Genomic DNA, 13,094 nt, shown 5'->3' with positions numbered 1-13,094 from the left:
TGCCCTGTATTTACATGGAGAACCTTTAGTTCAAGCCCTTGAGGTCTCTTGCCTGCTATTGATACTGTCTTGGAAAATTACAAATTTACATGACTCAGTATGGGAAGCCCAGAGACAGCAGGGTTCTGGGAGCTGAGGTGAGGGAGTTCAACGCAGTGTGGGAGATTTGAGAAGGAGGCAGATGGTTGGAAAACTTCATAGCTGATGAGCCATTCTGGGAAACGTCTCTCCTTCCTGGCTGTGACTGGCTCTATTGGGGACCTGTGGGATTTAGGTCTCAATTTTTCCAAATGTGAGATTTGAGGTTTCAAGAAATTTGGCAATACTGCCAATTGGTTCATTTAAACAATTAATACAAACTTTGATCCAAAGGCAGGATTAAAGGTTATTTTCTTATCAGGAGACATGTGAGGCTTCCCTGATCTAAGTCTTTTTCTAGGCAGACAGCGAGCAGTCAGGCAAAGAATGAATGACACAATGATAGATGCCATGGATAAATTTCAGTTTTTTGCTGATTTGAACGTTAGCTTCCCCTCCCAAACCTGGATTCCTGCCTGTTATCTGCGGCAGCACCATCCCCAACCCCTGCTTAAAGGTATCTCACATGTCCTTAGTCCATACCCTTTTCTTCATCCCCTTGGGTACTCACCTGAAACAACTTGTGAATTGACCGTTGTCATGGCAATGTTTCCTTGCTGGAGTGCTGAGGCTGGGACTACAATCCCCTGGGGGTTATTGGAGACTCCTGTCATGGAATTGGGGGAGTTCTGCAGGAGGTCCTAGGTTGAAGGGAGGCATGGTTTGGGTTTATACACTATTTCCTTAAATCCCACAAAACACAAAATGACAAAAGCCCAAAACCATGGGGTAGGAAAGTTTCACCAAGCCATTCTTCTATACCTCAATACTCCATTCTTTCTTTCTTTCTTTCTTTCTTTCTTTCTTTCTTTCTTTCTTTCTTTCTTTCTTTCTTTCTTTCTTTCTTTCTTTCTTTCTTTCTTTCTTTCTTTCTTTCTTTCTTTCTTTCTTTCTTTCTTTCTTTCTTTCTTTCTTTCTCTCTTTCTTTCTCTCTTTCTTTCTCTCTTTCTTTCTTTCTCTCTTTCTCTCTCTCTTTCTCTCTTTCTTTCTTTCTTTCTTTCTCTCTTTCTTTCTCTCTTTCTTTCTCTCTTTCTTTCTTTCTCTCTTTCTTTCTCTCTTTCTTTCTTTCTTTCTTTCTTTCTTTCTTTCTTTCTTTCTTTCTTTCTCTCTTTCTTTCTCTCTTTCTTTCTCTCTTTCTTTCTCTCTTTCTTTCTTTCTTTCTTTCTTTCTCTCTTTCTCTCTCTCTTTCTCTCTTTCTTTCTTTCTTTCTTTCTTTCTTTCTCTCTTTCTTTCTCTCTTTCTTTCTCTCTTTCTTTCTCTCTTTCTTTCTTTCTTTCTTTCTTTCTCTCTTTCTTTCTCTCTTTCTTTCTTTCTTTCTTTCTCTCTTTCTTTCTTTCTCTCTTCCTTCCTTCCTTTTTTTTCTTCTTTTCTTCCTTCCTTTCTCTCTCTCTCTTTCCCCTTAACTTAACTGTCTTAGGATCAGTATTAAGTTTTGGTTTCAAGGCAGAGATGTGGTAAGGCCTAAGCAATGGGAGTTTCCCAGGGTCACATAGCTAGTAAGCATCTGTGATCACATTTGAACCCAGGACCTCCCATCTTCAGGCCTACTGAGCTACCTAGCTGCTCCCTACTCTACTTTCCATTTTTCCTCATGGTGAGAAGCGTCAAAAAGATTAGCTTTAGGAATACTTAGCTAATACTTCAAACCATGTGGCTTTGGGATGAGGGGTGGGGTTAATGGACTTCAGACCCATGTAGCCCATAGTGTTATATGCATGGCAGTTCAAAAAGCTGATGTGATATCAGGCTGCACAAATAGAGAGAAGCAGTGTCCAGAACAAGGGACACCATAATAGTGTTACACTATGCCGTGCTTGGGCTAAAGCTGGAGCACTGGACTGTACATTTCAGGTAGGACATTAACAAACTGGGGCATGTCCAAAAGATGGCGACTGGGAAGGGGAGAAGGGTGGAGACCATGCTATATAGGAATTGGACAAAAGGATCAGGCATGTTTGTTCAATTCAGGGTATAGTTAATCTGTAGAAGAGTATAGACTCAGGAAACATAGTCCCAATAATCAAGTTTTAAAGGGTTATCATAACGAAGAGGGATGAGGCTTATTTTGCTTGGTCCCAAAGGGCAAAATCAGAATCTTGGCCTTGCTATTTCTGTAACTTTGGCTAAATCACGCATCACTTTCCTTAAGGTAGAAAGTGAGGGGGTTGGATTAAATGACCTCTTTGGTTCTACTTAGCCTATAAACTAAGATTCCTGGAAAGATATTATGGAGGAAAAGATTGGAGTTGGATATAAGGAAAACCTTCCTAATAATCAGAGTTGATCAAAAGTAGAACAGGCTGACTTATGAGGAACATTGAAGCTCAAGGAGTAATAATTTCCTTCACTAGAGGCCTTAAAACAGTGACCACTGACCAATTGTTTTTGGTATGGCATAGAGAGAATTCCTCTTCAGGTATAGATTGGATGAGATGATTTTTATGGGAGTAAAGGCTAGGAGGAAATCTATTTTTCTTCTGACTATCATGCTAAGGTTTTATGATTCTGAGTATGTTTATGGGATCAGGTTGGGAGGTCAAGTCTGGGTCAAGGCTTCATTTCTCAATTCCCTCATTAAAAAAAATCCTATGAACAAAGGGAAGTGAGCAGAATTAGGAGAACAATTTATTCAATACCAAAAACATCATAAAGAAAAACAGCATTGAAAGACTTCAGAACTCGGAACAATACAATGAAAAACCACAATTCCAGAGGACCCACCCATATCTTTTTTTTTTTTTAAACCCTTACCTTCAGTCTTGGAGTCAATACTGTGTATTGGCTCCAAGGCAGAAGAGTGGTAAGGGCTAGGCAATGGGGGTCAAGTGACTTGCCCAGGGTCACACAGCTGGGAAGTGTCTGGGGTCAGATTTGAACCTAGACCCCGCGTCTCTAGGCCTGGCTCTCGATCCACTGAGCTACCCAGCTGCCCCCCCCCCCATCTTTTTAAAAAATCCTTATTTTTGATCTTAGAATCAATACAAGTATAGGTTCTAAGGCAGAAGAATGATAAAGGCTAGGTAATTGGGATTAAGTGACTTGCTCAGGGTCACACAGCTAGGAAATGTCTGAGGCCAGATCCTCCCAACTCCAGGTTTGGTGTTTTATCCACTGAGTCACCTAGCTGCCCCCTAACCATATATTTTGTAGCAGATGACCCACCTCCTTGCAGAAAGCTTTAAAATGCAGAATGAGATATGCATTTTTCACCAGTGTATGAATCTGTTTTGCTAAACTATGCATGTTTGTTATGAGGCTTTTTTCTTTTTTTATTGTTCAATTTGGTGGGGGAGGAGGGCAGTGGGAAGGAGAGATAATAAAAGATGATAAATGCATCCTTTCAGCTTATTGCTGGAATTGTCAAAACTTTCTATAGAATTTCCCCTTAACATGTAGATGTGAGAAGAATCCTCCAAACAAAATCAAACAGCAGGAAAAAGAAATCAGGTAATAGATATAAAATCAGTTTAATAAAAAGTTTAATAAACCCTGTCTCTCCTTTCTTTTTTAACTAGGAAAAGCTGTCAGAGAATCCTATATTTGGTGGGTGAGCGAAAGGGACTTTGATGCAGGAAGGTGTTGGGGGTGTCACCTCTGAATCTGTTTTTTCCCCTCCTCCAGACCAGGTCTCAGCAACATGGCTGAAGAAGGTTGTCCTATAAATAAGAAGCACCAGAATAGGAGGCCTGTGAGTGCTCCTGCCCATCCACCTGCTCTGGCCCTGACTGTCTTCTCCCCTTCAAGCAGGGCTGGGAGTCAGGACTCCTGGCTTCTATTCTTGGCTCCTTGTCCTTCCCGATTTGCTGTGACCTTGAGCAAAATGAACTGTCAGCTCCATGCTTTGGCTTCCTTCTCTATGAAGTGTGAGAATGACCTTTTTAGTGGCACTGTAAGCATCTTGGAGGAAGTAAAAACAAACTTTTTAACACCTCAGAGTGGATTTAAGTTCTGTGAGGCCAGGGATAGATAGATATCTGGCACTTCATTTTGACATGTTCAGTTGTGTCTGACCATAGGGTCTTTCTTGACAAAGATACCGGAGTGGTTTGCCACTTTCTCCAATGTCCCCATTTTATAGATGAGGGACTGAGGTGAATAGGGATTAAGTAATTGCCCAGAGTTGCACAGCGAGCAAGTTTGAGGCCAGATTTGAAATCAGATCTTCCTGACTCTAGGATCAATTCTACCCATTATACCACTGACTTACTTTGGGGCATTTCTTATATTTCTCATAATTTATAGGTACAAGAGGACATTAATTCAGAGGTGGAAAAAACTGTAGAGATAATTTAATTCAATTTCCTTCTTACAGAAGATGAAAGAGACATCCAGAGAGGTTGTCTTGCCCAACACCAGAGCAGAAGTAACAGAGTCAGAATTCAGACTCTGGTCATTGGATTCCAAATCAAAATTCCCTTTTTACTATGCCATTCATTACTCCTCTTGAAATAAATCAAATTGATTCAATAGCTTTCCTGTTTTTTCATCATATGAAGTGAATCTGGAATAATCCATACATACAATCCATATAGGTAACCTGGTCTAAGGGCAGTGAGGTGGCACAGTGGAGGGCTGAGTGAAAGTCATTGGAGCTCAAATTCAAATCTGGTCTCAGAAACTTACTAGCCGTGTGACCCTGGATAAATCACTTAACCCTGTTTGCTTCAGTTTCTCATCTACAAAATGAGCTGGAGAAGAAAATGACAAACTACTCCAGTATCTTTGCCAAGAAAACCCCAAATAGGGCCATGAAGAGTCTGGACAGAACTGAAATGACTGAATAATAACTACCTGGTATTAGTGTGTGTGTGTGACCTTAAACATTGCTGTATGATGTCAAACAAGTCACAATCTTTTTGGACCTTAATTACCTCATTGAAAAATGGAAAGATTAGAGTACAAGATCTCTACAGTGGAGTATATAATTTAGCTTTGAATACATGAACATTCTGTGCATAAATTTCATCAGTGCATCAAAAGATCTATGTAAGGTATAAGCTCCTTGAGGGCATGGACTGTTTTGTTGTTCTATCTCCAGTGCCAAGGACTTGTCTGACACATGCACAGTAATGCTTATTGATTGATTTTGTCACTGTGGCATCTCTCTGGTGGATACAGCAATGGTCTTATACCATAAACCCTCTCTGTACTATAGTTTCATGAGTTGCTATTATTAAAAAACAAAACAAAACACAAAACCAGCATCCGGGGGTCCAATCTTCAATGGCGGGTACACAGTCCATGGTGAATCCTACACTGAATGTCTCCCTAGTTTGGTCAGATATGTCAGGGATCCTACTGCAAAAGCACAGATTGCCTGTAAGAGCCAAGGACCACCTACTTCTACACCAGCTGGATTAGGGCAGAAGATGCCTAGGGTATTTGCCATAAATATTCCATCTTGGGCTAGCCTCTCCATTGTAGCCTACCCCTGCTTGGGTTCCCTCTCTCCATTGCCAGTTCCAACATACAAAGGGAAAACAACAGCTGATAGCTATGTAGCATGTCATGATGGATAAAGCACATTCCTCAGAACCATCATGAGACAGAGGCAGTCCAAGTATTCTCATCCTCATCTTAGAGATAATGACATTGAGACTCATGAGGTGAGAAGTATTTTCCTAAGCACAGGTTAGACTCAAAGTCAGGTCTTTTGACTACAAGGCTGGCATTCTTTCCATTGTAAAATGTTAAATGGTTAGCTGAAGTCAAACCAAATCAGAAAGGTAAATCTTCTGGAGGACTGAGGTGGTTAAAAAAAAAAAAGCAAAATGTATCCAAAGCATCCTAAATCTCAGCAGAAAAACCTCAAACTCAATTCTTGTGCTGTCTTTTTGTCACTAGGGATTATCCATGCTTGTGCTCTGCTCAGTTTAATCAGTCATGTACTGTTCTTTGTGACCTTGTGGACCACCGCATGCCCATACTCTCTGTGGTTTCTAAATTTTTATTTTTTTAAACTCTTTTAAACTCTCATCTTAGTGTCACTTCTAAGATGGAGGAATGATAAGGGCTAGGCAATTGGAGTTAAGGGATTTGTCCACAGTCACACAGCTAGCAAGTGTCTGAGGCAACATTTGAATCTAGGTCCTCCCGACTCCAGGCTTGGCACTCTATCTGCTAGGCTACCTAACTGTCCCTGTCTGTGGGGTTTTCTTGGCAATCATATTAGAGTGGGTTGCCATTTTCTTCAATCAAACAGATTAAGTGACTTGCCCAGGGTTCCATAGCTAGTAATAACTGAAACAAATTTGAACTTGGGTCTTTCTGACTCAACACTCTGTCAACTGAGTCACCAAGCTACCTCCCCTCAATATTAGGGAATAACTCAAAGGATTAATAGCTAACATTTACATGATTTTTAAGGTCTACAAAGCATTCTACATATCATGTTAACTCATTTGGTCCTCAAAACAACCTTGTGAAGCAAGTGTTACAGTTATCCCCATTTTATAACCCCCATTTTATAGATATTTGTATAAACCTCAAGAGATATCAAGGGATTAATACATAGTAACATAGCCAGGAAGTGTCTGAGGCAGGATTAAAACTTCTGATTCCAAGTCTAGCACATAGCCACTTAATTACTTTAGAGTACCAACTCCTGGAAAGGTTCTCTGAGCCAGTTTATCCCAGGAAATATCCAGGAATTAAATCAAAATGAATAACATTTACAAAGTTTGTGATTCCACTATATGTCAACCCTACTCACTTTGGGCAAGTGGGCAAGAGTTGATTTGCCAGTCTAGCATACTTTCCCTAAACTCTGGCTATCTTCTCCTTCTCCCTGCTAGGTGGGGATCATCCAAACAGTTTACCCTGTTTGGAAGTATTAGGTCACTAACGGTAATTCACGTTGCTTGTTCTCCACACTTTATAAGGTCTCCAGTGGAATGAGCTGGAGCTGCCAATCCCAGGTACCTGGAGGAAGCTGTTAATGAACCAGTGGAGGGCACTCCTGCTCAGCTATCTAACCTTGGGCAATGGGGCCAGGGTGAGGCTTATGCTTATGAGGGAAGGGAAGGAAAAGGAAAGATTACAAACCCTTCTCAGGGATAGCCCCAGGTCTAAGGAGGTAGTCCCTTGAGGAGTACACAAGCATTTAGTTCAAGACAGCACCCTACCTTTTTGTCCTACCAATTTTGGCAAAGTCCACTGGGAACTGAGCAGTGAGTCTATGTGAACTCTGTCAATGGTTTTCTCCAAGGTGAACTCTTCAGGGAATTGGGAGGTTTAGACACAGGATGGGATGTAAGGCTTGTCTTCAACTATGAAGGGACTTTGAAGCAAAATGAGTGACAAACTTCAAATTGGAATAAAGCACAATGATTTTCAGATCCCCAAAGTGAACCAAAGCAAAAATCCCTTACCCTCAAAACCCACCTTTTTTGCAAAACTATTAAATCTGTAGAAAAAAAAATGTTTTCTGAACTAAACCTAAACCAAATCACTATTGGACTGGGTCCTAATCTTGTTAATGAATTCCTTCAGCAATTTATTGAGCCTGAATTTGCATGTCAGAAGATGTGGGTTTGAGTTCTGACTGTTCCGTGTCAGTATAAGCAAGCTACCTAATCTCTTTATGACTGTTTATAACCTCTCTCATCAGTAAAATGGGGATAATTACATTTTCCTCGCTTGCTTTTACAGGATTGCTATGAGAAAAATATTTTTAAACTATAGAGGGATATACTTACCTCAAAGGATTGACATGATCAAATGAGATAAACTCTGCAGTGATGATCATTATTATTTATAAGGCACCCTGCTAAGGGCTGGGGATAAAAAAATGAATTGACAGTCTCTACTTTCAGAGCACCTTGCCTTTCTGTTTCACTATTTCTCAAAACAAAGAGTTGTATCATCTAGCAGAAATTTAAAGAAAACTAGACTATGAGTCCCCAATTAGAACAATGATCTAGTTAAGGGAGATAAAACAAGGCCTTGGATTAGTATAGAAGTGTATAACAAAAATATAAAATACTGGGAGGCAGCAGAGGAGGGAGAGAGCTAGATAAGTAGTCTCTTTGCTGGAGAAGCAGATGTCTGAAGATGTCAACAACCTCTGAGCAAGGGGAGGATGAAGAAGTCCTGATTTCCCAGCAGAGTAGATTTAATTTTGTCACCATTCCCAGATTTGTAGGTATGACTCCCATAATTCATTCTGGGTCTCAACCGTTCCCATTTAAGATACCCAGCATCTCAGGTGGCATTGTCCTGAATTTTTAGGTTTGTGTTGTGACTCAGGATTCGTAGCTCTTGGCTCTCTTGGTCTCAGTCTCTAGCCCAGTGGAATGGTTGGAAGTATGTGTGGCCCCTTCACTCCCAATTATAAGCCTAACCTAAAGGTCTTTCCTAGGGAGGGAGTTTCTGTATCCCTAGCACAGGGAGTACCTGGGGAGAAGATGTTGTCTTTTCACAACAGTTTCCCCTGGGTCCCACTAGACTAAACCAAGTGAATACTATTTTGACTAGACAAAAATAGAGTGATTTCTTTTCAAGCTCTTTAGCATCTTTAAAAATGTGAGAAGCACATTTGGTAGCTTTCAAACTAAACTTCCCTAGCTAGTGTGGAGAGGGGAGCAGCAACATCTCAAGCCTCTTTAAACTCAAGCCTGGGGTCATTGGTTTGGGTCAGGCCCACCTTTTATGAGTTGGGCAGTTTTCAGGGAAATCCACAGCAAACCAAATAGCAGCCATTCTGTAGCACTCCAATAACACTCTAGGATCTGATGGCTCACGAGTCAGGAATAAACACGGGCATTTCCCCCCTCTCTGGTGGACTCCACTAACTCCCATATTTGGTTCAGTTCTGATGCTCAGAGAGGGAAGCCTCCTTTAAAAAGGTAGAACTGCAAGGGAAAGTCTCTAAGGAAGTAAATGGCTTCAAAGAGAGTCCAGGTTTCACTCAGCTGTGGTGAGCCAGTGTGCTGGGTCTGGAGTCAGGAAGACCCGAGTTCAAATCTGATCTAGCTGTGTGGCCTAGCAAGTCATTTCACCTCTGATTGACTGACAAAAGGAACCACCAGAGAAGGAAATAGCAAACCATTTCAGTATCCCTGCCAAGAAAACTCCATGGAGAGTTATGGTTCATGGGGACAGGAAGAATCAGTCGTGACTAAACAGCCCAAAATTCCCTCATAATCTTTTCTAAGTGATGATGATGGAAGGGCTGAAGGGAAAAGACAATGAAAAGGGGAAAAAAACTGAGATTACTTAGGTTCAAAGAAGAGACCAATTAATCAACATACAAATGATTGAAGCAGTTAGAGGCACAGTGGATACAATACTGGCCTTGAGATTCAGGAATACATGGGTTTGAATCCTGCCTGGGGAAAGAGCTGGGTGACTTTAGAGAAGTCACTTAGCCTCTCAGTCTGTTTCCTTATCTTTAAAATAGGAACATAATAGCACCCACCTCACAGGATTGGGAGGATCAAATGAAGAACAAATATGGGTAAAGGGTTTGGCAAACTATAAAGCACTATAGAAATACTATCTCTTCTATTATCATCACATCGTTATTGTTGAGAGTTTGGTGCAGTTGAGATTTGGTGCAAGTTGGTCTCAAAATCAGGAAGACCTGCATTCAAGTACTGCTAGACTCTGGCTGTATGACCCTAGTTCAGTCACTTTACATTTCTCAGAGCTCTAGGTAATGAGACTGTACATTGCAGTGACCTGCAAGGATATAGAGAGTTTCCCTTCACAATTTAAAGCCCAAGTCCATACGCTAGTAAAACTACAGGCTTTGGGCACCTAGAGAATCATTTTTTGTATAATCATCTCCTTAAGGATTGTTATAGCTTCTGCCCCAGAAGCCAAGAGAAGGGGAAAAGGTTTCAGCTTGCAAAGGAGCGATTTGACCTGAAGAATAAGGACTATGATACTCCAAAATAAATGTTTAAATGAGGGAAAGTAGTAGAAATTTCCTTCATTTCATGTCCTTTCAAACATCATCATCATCAAACATCCAGAGTGGAAAGGGAGATACCGTATAAAATATAGATAATTCTAAAAGCTAAATATGTCCAGGAAATTTATTATTTTTTAAAACAATCTTTTATTTAGGATGGCTTGGGTGCCATTATGTCTAGACCGAGGAAAAGACTAAATGACCTTATAAGGGTTTTGTTTTGTTCTTTTGGTAAGGTCCTTTTTAACTGAAGATTTGAGGAAATAAGGTATCATCTCCCAGAGTTGGTGGTTTTGAGAAGGGCTTCCAAGCGCCAGCTGCTTGCCATGTGCCTCTCAGGCCGCTAGATGTCTCTGCTGATCCACCTGGCCACGCCGTGGCCTCCCAGGCTCACGGGAAAAGGGACTTCAGTCTTTCAGAAAGAGCTGGGATCCGGGACCCTCCCTAGGGCTCCTCATGATATCTTGAGTTCCAGAGGGAACTAGTTCAAGCCTCACCTTTTTTGGACAAAGTTTTCCTTAGTCACTCCAATTTGTAGTGATTTTAGGACGATAGTTTCACAATATCTTAAGTGCCTTCAAGACCATCTAATCCAAAATCCTCCCTTTAGAGAAGAGAAAACTGAGGCCTGGAAAGATGAAGTGACCCACCAAATGTCATTATGAGAGGAAAAAGCTGAATTCAGGATCTGAGCTAGGTTCTTCTAACTCGGAATCTACTTCTCCTCTCCTTCCTTTAAACCACCAGAATAATTTATTCCCTGATAGAATGTAAATTCCTTGAGATTCCATATTGTATGATGGATCTTTGGATCTCTAGCACATAGTAAGACCTTAATAAATCTTTGACTTATTGACAAGTGTCAGTATCCACTTGGCACAATGCTTCCTATTGTATATTGTTTTGTATGATTTTTATATTATATTATTATATTAAAATTTATAATATATTATTTTATAAATATATAAACACAAATATAATTTATATAAGATTATTATTTAGGACACATTGTTTGTATCCTAACCCAATTACATAAACATTTTTATTTGCTTACTTATTAAAAACATAATTTATTTATTTAGAATATTTTTTCATGGTTACACGATTCATGATCTTTCCCACCCCTCTCCCCTACCCCACTCCCGGAGCTGATGAGCAATGCCACTGGGTTATAATAAATGAACATTTTTAAAGCTGATTAAGTGCCAGGGACTGTTCTGGTGCTAGGGATACAAAGACAGAATAAAAAAAGCAGTCCCTGCCCTCAAAAGGCTTCCATTCTACAGAGGCAGGGGAGAATCCAAGATGTAAAGAGGTAAGCACATCTATGATACCTCCAGGGCGGGAGAAAGAACAGCTTTTAGTGTCAGTGACTCAAGAACTCGGCCTTGACGAATTTTAAGAGACAGTGGGCAGGGGATGGACAGTGCATCTCGGACTGGGGAACAGCCAGGGCAAAGGCACCTGGGATGGAAGGTAGCACAAAAAGTTAAGGAACAGTAAACAGACAAGTTTGGATAGAATGTGCCCTGTGAAGAGGGGTGATGTGAAATAAACCTGGGCAGGGCAGTTATAGCCAAATTGCCAAGACTTTAGCTGTCAAATGGAGCGATTTATATTTGATCCTGAAAGTGGACCCTGAAGAGTCTTAGGCTGGGGAGCGACATGGCTGGACTTGGAATTTAGGGAGATCATTTTGGTAGTGGTGAGGAGAGTGGATTGGAGAGGACCGAGGTTGGAAGTCCAATGAGGGGCTGTGGCCACGGATTCCGTGAGAGATAATGAGGACTGGCTCTAGGATGAGGGCTGTGGAAGTTGGGAGAAGGGGATTGATGCCAGAGATATTACAGAGAGGGAATGAGCCACCTCAGTAACTCCCTGGATTCATGAACGGCATTCCTTATGTACCATGCAGGCCTTGTCGCTCAACTCTAGAATCTTTGAAAGTAGGAACTCTGTCCTTCACTTCCTTACACCTCTTCTAATATTTAGCATAGTGTCCGGAACAATCGTTTTTTGTGGCTTGATTGGGGAGGGAGCTGAGCCTAGGCCAGGAGCAGGGGTAGGGGCTACTTTTGGCCATTCACCCTTTTTCTGGCAGGCTCCCCCGCCTGTCCCCCTTTTCCCTGGGTCCAGCTAGAGATCCCTCTAAGGCTAGGAAAAAGCTAGATGCCTATAAACAAACCACCTAATCCTCTTTCTGTATTGCTCCAGCCAGGGGCTCTAGCCTCAAGGGATAGGCAGCTCTGGACTGTGGGGACAAGAAACAGCTGCAGCTCTTAAGGAACATTCCTTCCCGGAAGGCTCTGATCAGGTTTCACTGACTGAAAAGGGCTCCTCTCCCCGTCTCCTGGTGCTCTGAGATGGGGGAGGCAGTGGGGGTGGGGGCAGGGAGCAAGGAGCCTAGGGGAAGGGGCTAGGACTGTGGAAGAGGGTGAGCTTCATGCCTTCAAAAATCTCTATTGCTGGCTCTCAATCCACTGAGCTATCCAGCTGCACCTATTTTCAAGGAGGTTGCAGTCTCTCTGGGAAATCCAAAGATGGAGAAATTCCCCTGCCTTTGCCAGGCTAGGATTTTCTGAGAGGGCAAAGCAATTCACAGAATATTCCATTTGGAAGGGACCTTGGAGAAGGGCAGTGGGTGAGGTGGATAGAGGGGGCTCTGAAAGCTCAGCCTTCCCCTTACAGGAGTGTGTGGTAGGTCTGGAAATCTGACCATTTTATAACTTTTGTCCTAGAGAGCTGTTTCTCTTCCCCTGCTGCTCTATGTGTTCCATCCATACAGTGGCTGAACCCCACGACTAGCCAGGGCACTTCCTGGGATGGATAACCTCCCCAGAGCTTGCTGGGCACATTCTTGGGGAGTCAGTTGAGCTGCTTTGACAAAACTGTGGCCCATTTATTCCTTAAGGGCAAGGGCTCCCTCTAGACTGTTTTAATCTCCTCCACCTAACACAGTGCCAGGCACATAGTAGGTGTTTAATAAATCCTCAGTAGATCAGCTTAAATTGCACTGGATAAAAGCTGATAATATTCCCTT

At 41.8% G+C, this 13,094-nt stretch overlaps 1 protein-coding gene across 9 annotated transcripts in view; it reads right to left on the bottom strand.

Annotated features, from left to right (window-relative positions):
* The window catches only part of PKNOX2 (PBX/knotted 1 homeobox 2), a 429,286-nt gene that overhangs the window by 37,545 nt on the left and 378,647 nt on the right, over positions 1-13,094 (bottom strand). For all 9 annotated transcript variants that reach the window (XM_056794565.1, XM_056794564.1, XM_056794566.1 and 6 more), the window contains one exon: positions 650-779. In XM_056794565.1, the coding sequence (XP_056650543.1) occupies positions 650-779 (130 nt within the window). The remainder of the gene's footprint in view (positions 1-649; positions 780-13,094) is intronic.

This window comes from Monodelphis domestica, chromosome 4 (assembly GCF_027887165.1).
Source record: "Monodelphis domestica isolate mMonDom1 chromosome 4, mMonDom1.pri, whole genome shotgun sequence".
NCBI lineage: Eukaryota > Metazoa > Chordata > Mammalia > Didelphimorphia > Didelphidae > Monodelphis > Monodelphis domestica.
This window is presented reverse-complemented; position numbering and strand designations above follow the sequence as displayed.